General features: G+C 37.8%; 1 protein-coding gene across 1 annotated transcript in view; it reads right to left on the bottom strand.

The window, feature by feature from the left end:
• PARD3B (par-3 family cell polarity regulator beta) overlaps positions 1 to 18531 on the bottom strand; it is a gene marked incomplete at both ends in the record, with an annotated part of 80004 nt that overhangs the window by 5884 nt on the left and 55589 nt on the right. Inside the window, 3 exons of the mRNA XM_010135877.1 lie at positions 4197 to 4322; positions 7780 to 7866; positions 18172 to 18263. Of these exons, the coding sequence (XP_010134179.1) occupies positions 4197 to 4322; positions 7780 to 7866; positions 18172 to 18263 (305 nt within the window). The remainder of the gene's footprint in view (positions 1 to 4196; positions 4323 to 7779; positions 7867 to 18171; positions 18264 to 18531) is intronic.

The raw sequence follows: 18531 nt of genomic DNA, 5'->3' as shown, positions 1-18531 counted from the left end.
AATAATGGATGGAGAAATTTACATTTCCTGAGACCCCAAATGCATACTTTAAAGAAATAAGGGAGTCAATTAAAAGAGGTGCTAGAAACTCTGCAACACAACAGAATGTAATAAAATAGATTAACAGCAAATGAAAAAGCAGAACAACAGTCCCAATATATAAAAATATTATAAAGATGGGAATAAAGTAGGCTGCTGCTATTACAGCTGCACAAGCAGCAATCATCAGAAGCAATACTAGAAAGTCTCTGCTGAAAACAGAGACAGTATATAACAGTCGTCATAAAGTGTTAAACCAGCTTTTATAAGGGTTGTGAAGAAATGTCAATCTGAAACTAGCAAACGGATTTTTCCTCCCAAAGGAAAATCTGGTTACTATTTTCTGGGTCAGTAGTTGTTGGGACAATCCTTCTTCGCATCCATTACAATTACTGCATATCTGTAACTTGGACTTCTGTCAGGTTAGTATGCCATGCCAGATGAAAGCTAAAGATTTATTCATTGAGATCAGTTTCAACCTGAAAAACTGCTTTCTTTAGCCATTCTCAACAGCCAAGGAAGAGAGATGATTTAGAAGACTATTCTGGAAGGCAGTTCAGCAGAACGAGGTAACAGGACATAGACTAGAGCTTGTCCAAAAGAGAATCACAGAATGGTCTGGATTAGAAAGGACCTCTAGAGGTCATCTAATCCAACTCCCCTGCAATGGGCAAGGACATCTTCAACTAGATCAGAACTCAAAGTCTCATCCAATCTGACTTTGAACATTTCCTGGAATGGGGCATCTACCACCTCTCTGAGCAACCTCTTTCAGTGTTCCACCACCCTTACTGTAAAAAATGTCTTCCTTATATCTAGTCTAAATCTCCCCTCTTTCAGTTTAAAACTGCCACCCCTTGTCCTGTCACAACACGCCTTGCTAAAAAGATTGTCCCTATCTTTCTCATACCCCCTTGAAATACTGAAAGGCTGCAATAAAGTCTCCTCGGAGCTTTGTCTTCTCCAAGCTGAACAACTCCAAGTCTCTCAGCCTGTCCTCAGAGCAGAGGTGCTCCATCCCTCTGATTATTTTTGTGGCCCTCCTCTGGACCCTTTTCAACAGGTCCACATCTTTCTTGTGCTGAAGACTCCAGAGCTGGACACAGGACTCAATGTGGGGTCTCAGAGTGGAGAGGAGCAGGAGGATCACCTCCCTCAATCTGCTGGCCATGCTGCTTTTGATGCAGACCAGGATACAGTTGGCCTTCTGGCCTGCAAGCACATATTGTTGGCTCATGTCCAGCCCTTCATCCACCAGTAGCCCCAAGTCCCTCTCAGCAAGGCTGCTCTCAATACCTTCATCCCCCAGCCTCTATTGATGCAGGATCTTGCACTCAGCCTTGCTGAACTCCACAGTGTTCACACATGCCCACCTCTCAAATTGTCCTAGTACCTTGGGATGGCATCCTGTCCCTCAGGTGTGTCAACTGCACCACTCAGCTCGGTGCCATCTGCAAACTTGCTGAGGGTGCAGTCAATCCCACTGCCTGTGTCACTGATGAAGACATTAAACAGCACTGGTCCCAGTATGGACCCCTGAGGGACACCACTTGTCACTGGTCTCCATCTGGACATCGAGCCATTAACCACTATGCTCTGGAAGTGACTGTCCAACCAATTCCTTATCCACCAAACAGGCCAGCCATCAAATTTGTATCTCTCCCACTTAGAAAGAAGGATGTTGTGGGTGACCATGTCAAAGGCTTCACAGAAGTCCAGACAGATGACATTCATCAGGGACAGATGACATTTGACAAGGGATGTTATTCCCTTGTCCACTGATGTAGTCACTCCATTGTAGAGGCCACTCGGTTGGTTGGTCAGGGAGGACTTGCCAGCCTTGCTGGCTGTCTCAAGTCATGTCCCTGTCCTCCGTGTGCCTTAGCAGAGCTTCTACAAGGATCTGTTCCATGATATTCCCAGGCACAAAGGTGAGGCTGAAGGTCGATAGTTCCCAGGGTCCTCCTTTCTACCCTTTGTAAAATGGGTACAATGTTTCCCTTTCTCCAGTCACCAGGGACTTCACCTGACTGCCAAGACTTTTCAAATATCATGGAGGGTAGCTTAGCAACTACATCAGCCAATTCCCTCAGCACTCTGGGATGCATCTCATCAGGTTCCATAGACTTACATATCTTCAGGTTCCTCAGGTGGTTACAATCCTAATCTTCTCTTATAGTAGGAGGGTCTGGTCCCCATCTGGTGCCCTATTTACTCGGGAGGTGTGAGAAGTTGCCAGAGAAGATTGAGGCAAAATAGTTGTTGAGTGCCCCAGCCTTCTCCTTGTCTGTGGTTACCAGCTTAACAGTCTTGTTCATTGGGGAGGTATGCTTTCTTTGACCTGCCTTTTCTGGCTGACAAACTCTAAGGCTCTTACTATTCTTTGCATTCCTTGCCAAGTTCAGCTCTAGCTGCACCTTGATCTTCCTGACCCCATCCCAACACAACTGGGCAGCATTCCTTTACTCTTCAGAGGGTACCTGTCCCTGCTTCTGCTGCCTGTGCAGTTCTTCCTTCGACCAGCAGGTCTCAACTCAGCCATGCTGGTCTCTTGCCTTCCTTAAACACACACCCCCAATCCCCAAAATGACATTGAGTCCTCACTGCCCTGATGCCACTGCAACCACACTACTTGTTTTGTAACATAAAGTGACTTAAACCAACTAAACTAGGCTCTGCTCTGAATCGCCTTTTAGTCACTTTTCTCCCTCACCCAATGACAGAGTGATCATTTAACAAGACTGGCCTGTCTAACTTTACAATTGTCTTTGCAAATATCTCTTCCGACTCCCAAAACTTTACACAAACTTGGAGAACGAGAAATGTCCTGAATTTCTTATTTTGAAGGAAAGCCTGACAGAGAGCTGGAAAGTTTACTGCAGTATTTCTAACTCTCCCAAAATCTAGTAACTCTATAGAAAAATATGTGGAGTCCTCCACTCTACATATACCTCATGGACTTAAAGTCTCTGGAGATCTAGCTACATTCTCAAGAGAACACAAAAGGAGACAACATATTTGTAAAAAAAAAAAGCTCATATGCGATTTTGAAAAGAGAGGTTTTGATTCAGGCAATATCTCATGTGGAAAGGAAAGTTCTTCATTACAAAACCACACAGGTGAGGCAACGAACATTTTAATACAGTAACAACACTTACGTTCTGATAAAGCTGATACCTTATGTAGGAACTTTCTATAGGTGGAAGAAAATGGCATGTACTATATCACAGCAGAATATACTTACCACCAAAAATGCAGAAAGCATTAACTCAAAAAACTCTCAGGAGACAGAAAGCACAGCCTCAGAAACAAGGTAGTACCTGCCCTACAGAACTATGCTGGTTTTATGAAACTATTTTGCAAATATTTATCCCTAACAGTGAAATTATGTATTTGATTTTAGTCTAGAAGCCTTAACATTTGGCTTACTGTTTAGAAAGTTAAGCCTCCACTCCCTTGAGAACTCAATAGGTTTTTGTTATATTATAAACAATCACTCAGCTGTCTAAACATATGGATTAAAAGTAAAAACAAATTTCTATTTAATTACTACAGTAAACATCTGTGAAATTTGAGAGGCTATTCTTTTGTGCAACGGTCACATGAATTCACAGCTGATCAAAGCATTCTTTACTTAAAATAATTTGAGATAGATAATAAATGCCAACAAATTGTTAATAAAAGTCATAAGAGGTAAGACCATTCAACTAATCATAGTTTGACAGTACTGGCATTTTTTAAAAATTAAATGCTCAAAAAGCTACAGCACCAAAACCCCCCACCTTATTTCATTTGCAAAACAACGTTAAAAAACATGCTGCAATGTTGACTCATTCTGAAGGTCTTATGAGGAAAAAATTACAAAGAAAATGTGGAAAAAAGTAACAGAAGAATTAGAAAGGGAAGATAACTATTAAAAATGTACTGTTATTTAAATTAAGTTAGCACAATAGACTCATTAAGACTACAAGAAGATTACTCTCAAATTTCACCTTATTTGGAGGTTTCAGAAATAAAACTACAAAGTTTCTGCCAGGTATCAATTTTACAGGCATTTTATCTGAAAAAGATATTAATTCCTTTGTATGAATTACTTAATAAACACAGCATTGTATAAAATCCTGGCTAATTAATGGTATCAGTACACCAGCACTTACTGTGCAAAGGTTTTATCTGTAAGGTCCACATGGTTAATCTTCACAATGCATTCATTTTCATGGAAAAGCCCATCACGCATAGATCTGCTATTTTCTTCAATACCACGGATGAAGAGCCCCAGCATCCTAAAAGGCAAAAAACTGCAAGTGAAAACTATCCTTATTCTGCTGGTCTGATTTTACAGCAACTAAAAATACTAATCTCTACTGGGTATGAGACGAGATAGACTAGACCATTATGAAATGCTTAACCCAGACAAAAGATTTCCAGCTCACACTTTTACTAAAAGGGAGGGGATTGCAAGAAACACCAAGAAAAATTGCTGCGCACTACTGCTATATTACTTGCTAGAACTTTAGGAAGCATTAAATCCTGTAGATCATACTTGGAGAAAGAGAGGGAAACACCTAGATCTCCCCATACAATTAAAAACCTGAATGTAGCTTATGCAATATTTTTTCTGCTGCTAAGTAAGATTACATCGCTCCAAAGAATAGCACAAACAGATTAAGAATAATCTTCTAACTTGACTAAAATAAACTAAATAGGCATTACAGTAAGGTAAAAAACCCCCACTATTTCCACACCTGAGAAGTCTCTGAAACTTTTCAGTTGCCAAAGTCCCTTGTTTTGATACAGGACAATAATGTAGTCATGTGGTAGGAGAGCAGCAGAACATAAAACCTAAGTTGTTCGTTACCAGGTTACGCGTCAATTGAAAACTCAAATGTAGCACCGAAATTTCCAATAATGGGTTAAGTGAACAATTGTGGGTGGTGCAAAAGTCCAGTCTGGCTAACAGTGCTGGGAGCGCCAGTACCTGGAGCATCTCTCTATTGCAGACTGCAACTCAACATAGATACAGCCAGTGATACCAGTATAATGGTCAAAAAGACCTGACAACTGCATGCTTTGAAGGCTTTTTATAATCAAGTTTTAGCCACTGAATTTCCATACCACATCAGCATCAAAGACAGATGACCTTTAGAGACCATTTTCTATTGGCTACGCTCCATAAAATATTAATGTGCAATTTCCAACATGCCAGCACTCCAATCACAAAACAGAAGTATTGTATTTTTTCTCAAATTCATGACTGCCCCTCATATTTAAGTCCATTCAACAGATTCACAGCACATCATTAACTATTTCAAATGACACTGCGTTCACCATGCATCTGATTTAAGATTTACTCTATAATAGGATTAAAAAATTTATATTCGTCATATCAATGTACTTTAAGTGAAAACTTGGTTCCTACTGAATATTACTTCTTCAAAACACCTAACGGAAAAAAAAATTAATCTATCACATAAAAGTTTGCTTGCAACTTGTGTTACCCTTCACTGAAGGATTCAAAGGGGCAGTGGTGGCAAGAGGCTGCAGCCTTCTTGATGACAAACATCCAACTAGTGGCAATCAAACACCTCAACCCTAAGAACTAATGAAATATAATTACACTAAGATGCAAACCAATAGGAGTAGAGAAATAGAAGAAATTACAAATTCAGTCATTTGCTCACTGATTCTGTTGTTCTTAGATGCTGCATCCACATAACGCAGTAGGATTGCCCACCTGTCTGAAACTTGTGTGCTGTAGTATCTGAATGAGCAGCTTGAGTTACATATGCTGTGGCAGTTTAAATTCATAGCTCCATTACTTTTTTTTCCACAATTTTAGCATTATTTTAATGGATTATTAAATTTTAATTTCCTTTTTTAATTGTAAGAGCAAAAGAAAGGAGAAAAATTATTTCCATTAGTTTTGCAGTTCCTGTATAATCTAAGATTTTGTAAATTAATACAATGTTTTAACTACCTCAAGAAAAGTTTTGCTCTGCAGCATCACTAGGCTAAAGCCAGCATCACCTTATTAGAAGATAACTTTACAAGTGAAATACCAGACCAAGTTAGTCACGGCCAGTGTGCCCCCATAAACTGTATCTTGTCATTAACAGAAATAAAAGATGCTCTTCTGTACTTTCTCAAGTTATGATGCGTTAAAATTTATACACCAGTCTCAGGCTTGATTGAATAAGACAGACAAGCTATCTAAGTCACACTAGTGCTTTTACAAAGATACTGGTATGGTTCTGCCAAGTGTCATTAAAATTTGAAGACAACTGTCTAAACAAGTAGTCCTTCTGTCAAAAACCCCTTTGCTCCGACGGACCCCTAAAAACATTTGTAAATAAGGACATATTAACATGCATGCAATGTAGACCAAGGAACTCCATCTCTTCTTCATGGGGGTCTTTAAAACCTACACCCTACACAGTCACACCTCAGTACAGAACTGTATTACAGTATTACTAATTTCAAAAGCTTGCAATTCCATCACATTTTTAGCGTAATGAACTCGAAGTACAGTGTACACACTACAACACTTATGGCAGGCCTATAACAAAGAACTATTGTCTGCATTTCATGATGGGGTAACAAATGCAAGTGCCTTTCTCAAGACTTAACAGGCAGCCTGGAAAGCCAAGGACACAACGCAGACCTCCTACAGTTCCCATCGAAGACCAACTTTCTTCTTGAGACAGCGATGACATTTTTCCATGCAGCAGGTGGACATTTATTTTCCTTTTTGGCAAATAAAACACTCTGAATGAATTTGAGTCCACTAATGAACTCAGATTTTGCCTAGAAAACATTTACACACACAGATCTTTACAAGGCCATTTAATACTTCACATCCTCTGTCCTACATGAAAGCTGACAAGTAAAGAAACATTTAAGAATTAGACATTTTTAACTTTTGCATAATTGTCTTTGTGTTATAGGCAGCCATTTTACTATAAAATAGCATCATTTATGGTATTGGCAATTTCCCATCTCTTACTCAGGGCTGCCAGTGTCCAATTAACTCTCTGGCTAAGCCTCTGTATGTCAAATTACAGCCTTTTTTTTTTCTTTTTTTAAATCAGAGTTACATAGCTTGGAAAACATTATAAGGAAAATGCTGACACAGTCTTAACTACAGTACATCAATATGAGCACGCTGCTATAATAGGCTTTTGTGATCTCAAGAGATTATGTTAAATCATTTATAATTAAAGTAACTGTATTGTGACAAAGAAAAGTTCATGGTACAGTGCACATTTTATAAGTGCTACACAAACAAATCTGGTGGCTTGAAAAATATGAGGCATGACCAGGCAAGGACATGTTTTTACTTTTCTTGTCTGATATGTCATAAGAAAGGGCCTACACAGAGAAATCCAACTGGAAAATAAAAACCATCAACAAACCCAAACATAAAAACCCATCACACAACCAAACCAAAACTCCACCTCTACAAAAAACAACTAACTCTCTAGCTCCCACACCTTTAGTATTACATTCTTCTACAGAGTTTAGTTTACCATTCAGAGGATAAAACCAGACGCAATTAAAAGGACATATATGAGCAAAGGGGTGAGTGTTTCTTATACGTAACTTTGGTAATGGAAGACAGTGTCGTAGACCCGTTTTCTTTTAAGCATTTCTTTCCCTTATGGTTAAATAGTAGGTATTTTAAGATACCCACAACTGAAATCCTTTCATTAATATACTTGAGCAATGCAGAAAATATCTTACCTTCCACTCAAAGATGAGAAAAAGGGCACTACATGTATTCCCAAGGGTCCACCTTCCCCAGAAATCTCCACTGTTTTAGTCATTTCACTAAAAAAGAGCACAGGGAAACACACCTCATACGCTGCTTCACAGAGTTCTCTGTATTAGAAACAAACTCCTGATCGATCAGATAGCAGAAAGGATAGAAAAAATATTTGGCTCAGACCTCACTTAATGTATAAAAATACAATGAAATGTAAAATGGCTATCAAATTCGTTAATTTATTTTATTAGCATTTGTGTACTTTGAAATGAAAAAACACCAATTACTAGACAGTTTCCTAAGTCAACCCTTAAGTAAATTAACCAGAATATTAAAGAATAAGCTTTTAAGTCAGGAGAGTCTTCATCATTAAAAAAAAAGTTTAAAAAAAGGTTATTCTATCTGTTCTCAGTTTAAGCTCCAGATGAGCTGCTTCAGTCAATTTCCCCATGTGGACACATTATAAACATGAAAATCACACAGTAAGGACATTAAGCCAATAAGCGAATTGGTCAAATCATATTTAAATATCTTGATTTCTGCTCTTGGTTCCGTACAACCATGCTGACAAAGAAAGAACAGAATAAATTGCAATCAAAAGTGCAACTCAGCTCATTTTATCGGGAAGTTTCCTTCCTCAAACGTTGTTAACAAAAGCCTCTACATTATCTCTGACAGATTTTTGCTGTTTCATGGCAATGTGCTGTTTCATTTCCTATTGAGACTTTTACACTGCCAGCCTTACAGTGACCTTAACGCTATTCTGGGTGATCACAATTTGAAAAGGAAGGTACTTGAACTGGCTAGAATGTTAAATATAAATAAATAAACAGAGAAATAAGCAAGGTCTGCATTCTAACAGATCATGTTCCTTCTTTCAATATCAGCCTACATCTGCTGCAGCACCAGCCCCCCTCAAATCGTACTGGACACCATGACCGCTCAGGATTAGTGGCCAGTGGACAGCTATTGGGTATTTCCATTTATATTAGAACACTCTAACTCATTCAAGCTATAAGAAGCTCTACGCTTGCACAGCAGTCCTATACTGTTTACAGAGCTTTGCGTCTTCACCTCAAGGCAGTATATAATCTAACTGAGGGAAGTGCAGGCTGCTCTTGAGAAAAAGACTTCTGACCTTTTTCCAAAAACCATGCAACAGATCTAGAGAGTGCATGTTTGCAAGATGGGAAAGATGACCAAGCTGACTCCTCTGCACCACTCCGCCCTCCCCTCCACGTGATTTTTGACTAGTACAACAACTTCCTCTGGGGTCAGCTGACTGATCTCACTGACCCACGGTCTTACGATCGTTTGATTTGATGCAAGAATTAGCGGAAATGCACAGGTACAAGGGAGGAATTTGTGACCACCCTTGATGTGGCAATACACAGTTACACTAGATTAGATACAACATAAAAAACACATGGCACAGCTAAGCCCTCTCAGAAGAAGGAATATCACTGCAAATGATCTAAGATAAATTCTGGCATTGCTTCCTAATAATGCAGGAATATTATGGGGTTTTTTTGTGATGAACCTTTACCCAGTTGCATAATGATCAATCAGAAGCAACTTCCCACAAATAAAAGAATTCTTACTTTGGCCAGCTGAATATGGAGTAAGACTGGGGAATAAGCTTATATAATTTTATTTTCATTTTGGAGTTTGGGGGTGGTGCTGATGGAGGTTTCTAGGGATTTTGGGGGAGGGGTTTTTTGGTAAAGTCTGACACTAGAACAAATTTATATTTCATAAAAATGAAACAGACACTGATCACAATGTAACAGAGTTTCATGCTACTATATGTATAACATAGGCACTATCAACAAGCATTTTTATTTGTTGCTGATTTTTTGTTTCCTATATTCCCCTCTCCATGAACAAGACAGGGAAATCCTGACAAAATCTTCCTGTAAGTTTTTTTAGAAAACTTTATTTGCTGTGAAACTGGTCAGAAAAGTTAGTCAGGCTGATTACCAAAAACTCAAAAACGGATGCATAGGAAATTAACTCTTCTTTCAATTCCATCTTCTACTTCCTCCAATTCTTTTAACAAAAAAAAAAAAAAGGGGGGGGCTACTTCTATTGCCTTTTCAATTTCTATAAAGCCAAATTATATGCTTTCTATACAAGCAAATTAAGCAGCCACTCCTATAGATCCAGAAAATAATCTGAAGTAGTGAACAGGCTTTCATTTGTACAGGGAAAATTTTACTAAGTTACAGTTGTCCCCAGATAACCTCTGTTGCTTAAGTACTCCAGAGAAGAGATGTCTTCCTAAGCAACTGTAAAATGGAGCAGGAGTCTTTTTGAGGGCTATCACAACAGACAGGTTAGCTGTCATATTAAATCAATGCACTTAGTTATAAGTAGGCTCAAAGCCAAAAAGCATACATGTTTATTTTTAAATCTAACATGAAATTCACACACTAAGAAAAATAGGTTTCATTGTGAAAACAAATAGCCCACAAACAAACAGCCCACATGTACAGTGTATTACTTTTAAAACCACTGCAGCACATTCTAAAAGTTATGGATACACTAAAGCACTGAATACCCAGAATACGAGCACATTCATATATACATATATAAAACGGTCCTTCAGAATTATATTTTTAATTAAAAAAATATTGAGTCAGAATTACTTTTCATTCTGAAACAAATGTGATTCTTAGTTACATCTGAGAAGTAAATTGCCCTTCACAACAACTGTAATAGATCTTTGAGGACATATTATTTTTATATTATAACTATGAAAGCCTGACAATTAAAAACTTAAAGAAGCAAGATACCTGCAATTCAGCCTCTTTTTTTGTTTGTTTGGTTTGGTTTTTTTGGTTTTTGTTTTGTTTTGTTTAGCAACCTCAAAGATTAGAGCCTTGGTAAAAATTGACATAATTTGTTCATGTTGTCCATCTTCCAGCAGGTTTAACCTGCCCACAAGAACAGCTGAATTCAACCAGTGAACTAGTCCACACTGGCTTAAACTGTACTGGAGTGAGCATTTAAGAATAGGACATGGCTGAACGAGATCCTAAACAGGATGAGCTTTAAGGATACTAATGATAAAACTCCACAGGCACACAGGGCACCAAGGTTCTGCAACTAGTCAGTTTGACAGAGTCAAGTTAAAAAACTTAAAGGGGGTGGGAGAATGCAGAATGGCTTTCCACTGCTGGTTGATAGCTGTGATATTGACAACAGCGAGGGTAATTTATGGATTTTCTGCAATATTCAGATTTAAAAAACAAACCCACACTCAAAATAGGAAAAAATTAAATTCCAAAAGTTCATAATCTACTAGTGACCTACTATTTTAAATCTGTCCTATGTATCTTAAATGCATTGTGCAGTAAAAAGCCAAAACAAAACAAAACCAAGTCTAGTCTATCAGTCAGTATAGAGGACCTGGAGTCCACTTGCTAGCTGGAGATGAGAGGCTGGGAGCATTGCTGAGCGATGCACAGACGATGCTTCAATGTGATACACTGCTAGTATCTCCTGCATCTTCTCCAAGGAGCAGACAGAGCTCCTACCTCAGAAAATACTGCCTTGACTGAGTCTGCAACCCCATTCCTACAGAATACGTAGAGATATATATTCTTACAGCCATCAAACTAAATGAACTTTTGGGAAGTACTTATCTCAGTGAAACTTAACAGAGCTGCAGGCTTCACCCCAACTAGAAAGGCAGCACTCCTTCAAATTCACCCTGGCACTTCCCTTATCCTTGCTGCACAAAACACACCTCAAAGGTCTCAGTGAAGAGAGAATACCTGCTTAGCATGACCTGACTGTGGCATCCAAGACCACATTCAAGGCTGTACTATTGAGTTTCAACCTGAAGAAGCTGTGATCATTTACTATTTAAATTCTTCATTGCTTGATGTTTATTGATTTCTGCCAGATTCTCTACAGTCTATCACATTTGTCAGAAAGGCTTGTCATGCATATTATTAAAAATGTTGATGAGTACAGTTTAGCAAAGAGAGAGATGACATATGCATGTGCGTAGTTAGCACGCACAGCAGTCTATTTGTAACATGGAAAGCAAAATTTAAATGGATGCTGCACCTTCAAGTGGTGCATATTCAGTGGTGAATCAGTCTGATCTCCCGACTGGCAGTGTCCTTGTTGTCAAATACTACAGCTCCCTCTCCTGAAAACTGTATCAGGAACTAGCAGTTAGCTACGCAATGGGAAAAGATCTGTGAGCTGAAAGCTTCTCTGCAAACTATCCAATAACACTGAAGAACCAATCTCAACCACTGAACACACAGATGTTTAAAAGGGACCTTGTCTCCAGAAATAAATGTTTTGGAGTTTTGCAGCAGGACCTGGTTCACTAAGGCGTTTTGATCTTCCCCAATTACAAATGCTAGGAGAATCTTGGTAGGATTTCTCTTGGAGAATAAGGCAGATGCAGCCTAAAGCAGACTGTTTTGAAACATACTGAAGACAGTCCCTTTGAAAAAGCTGCTTTCTGCATGGGTTACTGGGCAAAACTTGTCATCACGTGTATGTCATGAGTCTACCGACTGAATAAAAGCAGATCAAGTATTTATCATTCTAACGGCATACTCTTTTGTCATTTCAGTTTTAGACAACACTTACATGTAAGTCTTCAACTCAGGCACATGATCAAGCAAAACCTTAGAATAGATAATTCGATTCCTCATATGTTTTAAAGAAAAGCTACAGATTAGTAAGCTGCTGTACTGGAAAAAAATCTCGTAGCACAAGATGTCAATGTTTCCCTTGAAAATAGAAAAGCACAGCAGATATACTGAACATGATGGGTGGTGTTTTTATTGACCACACCGAAGTAAAAGGCAAAGGCAGTATCACTCAGATGCGGATAACTCACAGATGAAGTTATTAAGCTGCACTTCCTTGCTTGTTCTTCGCTTGGGCCTCCAGCCCCCCCCAGCCAGTGCTGCCGTTCCAGGAGAGAAGAGCATCCATTAACACTGGGTGCTGACATTTGGCAGAGAGCACAGACCTACAGGTGATGTCAAGTTACTAAAGGGAATTTTAAAGAGGAAGCATGGACTGATTTATCCAAATAAAGAGGGTGATGACTCTGTCCATGTACTTTTGCATATTAAAGCAGTACAGTTGCTGATGGTAATTAAAGTATTTGTACCCATTCTTTTAGAGAAGCTTCCAGAGCAGCCATCTCACAGAGCATTTCCCACCCACCTCCTCCCCATTTTCCACAATTTTCATTCCCTCTTTTAAACTAGATGTTCAAAAGTCTGATGAAAATATCTTGAAAGCCCTGAAGAAGAAAGTGGAGCTTAACATGTTAAATAGTATGAATATCTTCAACTGATTAAAAACTGAGTTATATCTAAATAGTGATGGAAAACACCCTACAAAGAGAGAAGAAAGCAACTGAATATGCAGAGTCAAGAAGGAGCTTTCCAGGCACAGTTAAGGAAACTATTCACGCTCTTTTAGAAGAGACTGGCACATTTCAGCTTCTCTGTTCTACACAAAACTAAACAAATTATCCACAAAGTTTAAATATTCACAATACAATAGTGTAAGAATCTTCCAGTTTCAGGGTCGAAGAGGTAATAATCACCCTATGCATTAATCTAATTAATTAAAATGCATTAATCTAGTAAAGATGCTACTGAAATCAAGATATTTTTCTTCACTAAGATTACTTATGTCTCATGAGATTAACTGTCTAAAGGTTTAAGAGAGAAACCAGACAGTCTGCACACACCAGATTTTTGTGTCTTTTTTTCTTTAAATCAAGTTGTTCCAATTCTGTGTTGTTAAGACTAATGAAAGACACAGTAGCTTAAAAAAAAAAGTAAAATACAGAGAAGGAAAAAACACTGCAGTTATGCTTTAATTATGTATCTACAGTGCTTAAACCAAGGAACTGACCCTGACCTCTGCTAAAAAGAAGTGGGAAGACAGCAAAACAGAACATAATGAAAACACATAATGAATTATCTACGCATAAATTACCCTTTGAGTTCCAACTAATCCACTGCTATTAAGCTAAACATCCACCTCCAACTAGATTAGTGTTTACCGTTCTTTAACACAGCTATTTTAACTAAGAAAAGCAAGGTTTCCAAAACCCGTACTTCTATGCACAGTATGCTAAGGGATTCAATATTAAAGGTTGTGATAAATTTCTACCTGACTTCTATGAAGCATCAAGACCCTGAGGTTACTTTAAAAAATCTTTCAGTCCTAGTCCAGATCATGAAGGGAAGGAAAAAATTTTATACACTGATGGCCTTAGCTTGGCTCCCCTTACTCTGAAAATCATCTTTACTAACAAATACATTTTAAAAATACACATTTGGAAATTACTAAAGGATTGTCATTAGTCCTGTCTTTATTTATTCCATTAAAAACCATGACCCAATGTTTCTAGTCTCTCTTCTAGCAAAGTTCAAGGTAGTTCAAAGTCCAAAGTTCCTTCTCAAAAAGTCATATTAAAATTTTCAGACTCCTGAGAAATACAGTTTTGAAAAGTTTTCCAATACTTTTACAGTGAAATGTTTTAAGAAAATCCAGGTAAAGAAACTTCCATCCTATTAGCTTCTGAATAGAGGAGCTAAAAATCCTCCACACTGGCAATCATTTCATTTTCCCAATGTGCAACTAATTTTACTTAAATCAGTGAACTGATTTTCTTCAAATGGAACAGTTTTCCTGCTTGAGTGAGAAATATAAAACAAGACAAGCCTGAAGCCTTTAACTTCAACTGACTAGACTATCATATTAAAACATTAATCATAGCATTCTTTTTTCCTGCTTCCCTCTGAAATAGCCATTATTGGTTGTAGTTAGAGAAGGGGCACTGACCTCAGGCAGGTTGGTGCTCTGATGAGAAGGCACAGATAATTTTCTTAGGTGACTAGCTGCTATTTTGCATAAGTGCTGTAGGTCGTAATGATTACCAAACTCAGTGACAGGAAGGAATATGTTCTAGTGAAAGCAGCAGGGACAATAGTGGTTTTCCTTCTCCCAAAGCATGCTGTAGCTCACATTAGGCAGAAATATTAGCTTTATTAACATCGCTTAATATCAATATAGCTTATTTAAATGAAGGTTTAAGGTATCATGGCTTGGTGGTCCTTCACGCCCCTAACATCCTTGAAATACAACAAGAAAGATACCTGCACAAATCAGAATGATAAAGAATACTTTCTTTCAAAAAGAACAATGTAAAAGGTGTTAAATTAGATACTAAGATGCTAGTTTCACCACTTGTGGAAAAAATAGATTTATTATTTAATATTATTTTATTAATAAAACCTTCTCTGCTTATACTTGATCAAATTAAGATGCCAGTAAGATAGATGGTCTCTAGTGACTCATTATTTTCCTTTATAAACCTATTACTCCTAATAAAGAAAACTCTTGGAAAACCAGTTTAGAAAAAACCCCTCTCCACTTTTAAGGAAAAACTATACAAAAATCAAAAGCATTCCCTTAAAACTCAAATTCTTTGACTGTGGAAATTCCTGTGAATTTCATAGAAATACCAATAATTCTGCTTTACAAAATAATGTGTTCTGAATTCCTCTTAAGTTCACTGTTTGAAGAATTTGGAATATTAATATTCAAATACTTGAATAAAATTCACAATTTTGATGAAAAACTCATCATACTACTAATCTCAACACTTACAGGAAAAACTGTTTTTAAAGATCTCCTAAAGACAGAGGAAGGACAAGCAAGGTGTATGTTGTCAGAATTATTTTACTGGGACTCTGAAAAAACACTGCTCCTTTCTCTTTGCTTTGTTTTCGGATTTTTTTTCCTTTTTTTTTTTTTTTGGCCAATGTTTCTCCTTAATGCATCAGTCTCAATCCAGATTAAGACAATTCATTTTATCTCATAAAAAAATTACAACAAATGTAGTAATTTTCTTGGGAATGCCTTGTTCTGGCTAGCTTCACCTCTGCTCAACACTCTGATGCTCAGGTATTAATTGAGTGGGCCCTCAATCTATACTACTTATCACTTTTCATTCCATACTCTTGTCAAGACAGTTTGCAGAATTCAGCAAAAATCCTGAGAGATCTAGAGAAATGTAAGTTTATTATCAACTGGTTTGTGACATGCCAGAGAAGACCTGGCCATTTCAGAAAACTGAACACCTCTGAAAAGTATCACTGAGGTCTTTCTTATTGTGAACCTTTCCAATAGCCACTGAAACCAGGTTATAAAGGTTAAAAGCAAATGACTAGCACATCCTTCATCCGAAGAATACCAAATGCAAGCCACGACTTGTTTAACTCAATAAACAATAATATGCTCTCAGAAAATTCCTAAGAGGACTTAGACGATCTAAAACACCCTATTAAAAGAATAAGGACAACAGTAAATGAGCATAGCAATACACAGAGCTTGATTAATCCCCATTACAAATTAACAGATCAAGAGACAAATGAGTGCATATATTTGGTGATGAATAATAATTACCTCAGGTGAAACAAGCTGTAGAAGTCTTTAGCAATACTCCATTAAAGAGAAAATAAGCATAAAGAGAAAATAAACTGCCTAAGTTCTATAACTGCACAATGAACACTAATCATCTGTAGTAAGTCACTAGTTTGTAACAGGGATGCCTGGCAGGTGCAGAGAAAGCTGGAAGAGCACTCCAGTTCCTTTCTCGATGAGGCCATTCTAAAAACATGTACCAGTACCAGGATGCAAGAGAAGAAACTACAAAATGGCATACAAAGTAGGTGGCTAGGAGTCCTCCAAGAGGAAGGAAAAATGCAAGCAGACAGATGAGTTGAAAAGCACAATGTTATCAAGACAAAAAAAATCTCCCATTAAAGAAATGATGAGTCAAAGAACAAGAGAAACCAAGAAATTCAATCTCTTGCACAGAAAAGACTAAGTTTTGACATGCTTTAAAAAGAAGGGTGATCCTCCTACCAAAATCTTGGCATGAACTCAGAAGACCACCAAGGTTAGAGTCCGTGCTCTTGTGAACTTCCTCACAGGCTTTCACGCCTCCTTCCCAGACCTCATGTAGGTAAAATCATAATATTAACACTTGTTTTTTCCTTAGGTGTTTGTGAGGATAAATGCACAAAGATTCAGGCATGCAGATACTGTTTATTTCATGGTTTTTAAACAAAAAATTGTAAACTGCAGAATTGTAGCAAATGATGATTCGCTATCATCAAAATCAAAACAAATTACATTTTGACATTTTAGCTATCATGCAGAAGTTTGCCATATAACATTTCTTAATTTCTTCATACAATGTGCTATAATACCACTACAGTTGTGCAACAAATGCAACATACTGGAAAAAGGTGACGTCAGCACAACCTGATTCACCAGTTAAAAATGAAATTCAAGCTTATGGTGGGACAGTATATCAGCATGGAAATACTTTGCTCTAAATTTGCAAGGTCAAGTACTCTATTGCCATCATCTGAGGATGTGACTGACCTATTTTGTGACACGGTATTGCAACCTGGCTTGTTAATTTTAGTTTGACAAATGAAATCTGCAAAATTATTTTTTTCATTTCATTTCAGTCATTTAGAATTTTCCCTGTGATTTCAGTAACAATAAACCTCAAAGCTCATTATTAAACCTCCTAAGAACACCTAGTTTCCTCTTGTTACATCTGTGAAGCTCTCAAATTTTACTGTATTGGCTTCCAATGTATATTATATATGTACCTACATTTCACTCTAAACTTAGTCTAGTCAAAATAGAAGTTATTTCTCAAACTATCAATGTGATCTCTACCACCTCCAGTTATAAAAGCACTGGCCATCTCTGGTTTGTTATAAATGGAAAGAGGAAAAGGATGCATTCTATCTGACTCCTCTAGTGAGGCAATGCACAGGGAAATATTGCAAATATTGGCTATAGTTTTCACAGTGTATAAACATAGATATAAAACCTACTTCAGGATACAGCAAAGCAATAACCTTACCACTGAAAAGAAGATGTGACATTTTAACTGAAAAAGATCATTTTAGGATTATATGGTTCAGCTGACTGGTTATTTATTGAGATATACTACCCAAGAACGTTCTGTCTTAAGACATTAAATACTTGTGGGACTGAGTAGAAAGCAAAAACACAGTATACAACAGTAGCGTGTTTTCCCCTCACCTTTGCCTACAAACACCACAATAAAGTCATTCAGATTCATCGACCAGGGTGAAAGACTGTCACGCACATACGTGCTTCACTATGTAAATCGAGTGCATTTTTAGGATAAGAAAGGAATGAGGAGGTTTTAAGAGATCAAGATAATAGAAGAGCAGAATGCAAATTCACAGGTGCAGTCATGTCCTGCATGTTCATAAAGCACACTTGAATCATCACTGAACATAAAATGTTCTTACCTGACGGGAAGCCGGGCTCTCTGAGCCAACAACAGTTCTGTGGGTCCGGTGAGGTTCATCTCCCCATCCTGAAAGGACACCTGGGAAGCCCCCTGTTGAGATATTTCAAACCACTTTTTGAAACTACACATATATTTATGCATATAAAACAATGTATTTATATTTTTGAGTCAATACTTGGAAGAGGAAACAACTCATAAGCCACATCATCACACTGACAGTGAGGACTGAAAGACCTGTTCCATATACAGCATATGGGACAGCATTCAGAGAAACAGGAGGGTATCTGAAGTCCAGCTCCTCACATCAGAACCCCACCACAGTACTGCTTCCTTGTCTGCCTATCTAACCTGAATGTCA

Source organism: Buceros rhinoceros, unplaced genomic scaffold, assembly GCF_000710305.1.
Source record: "Buceros rhinoceros silvestris isolate BGI_N320 unplaced genomic scaffold, ASM71030v1 scaffold6835, whole genome shotgun sequence".
In the NCBI taxonomy this organism is placed as follows: Eukaryota; Metazoa; Chordata; class Aves; order Bucerotiformes; family Bucerotidae; genus Buceros; species Buceros rhinoceros.
The sequence above is the reverse complement of the archived record's forward strand: the minus strand, read 5'-3'. Positions and strand labels throughout refer to the sequence as shown.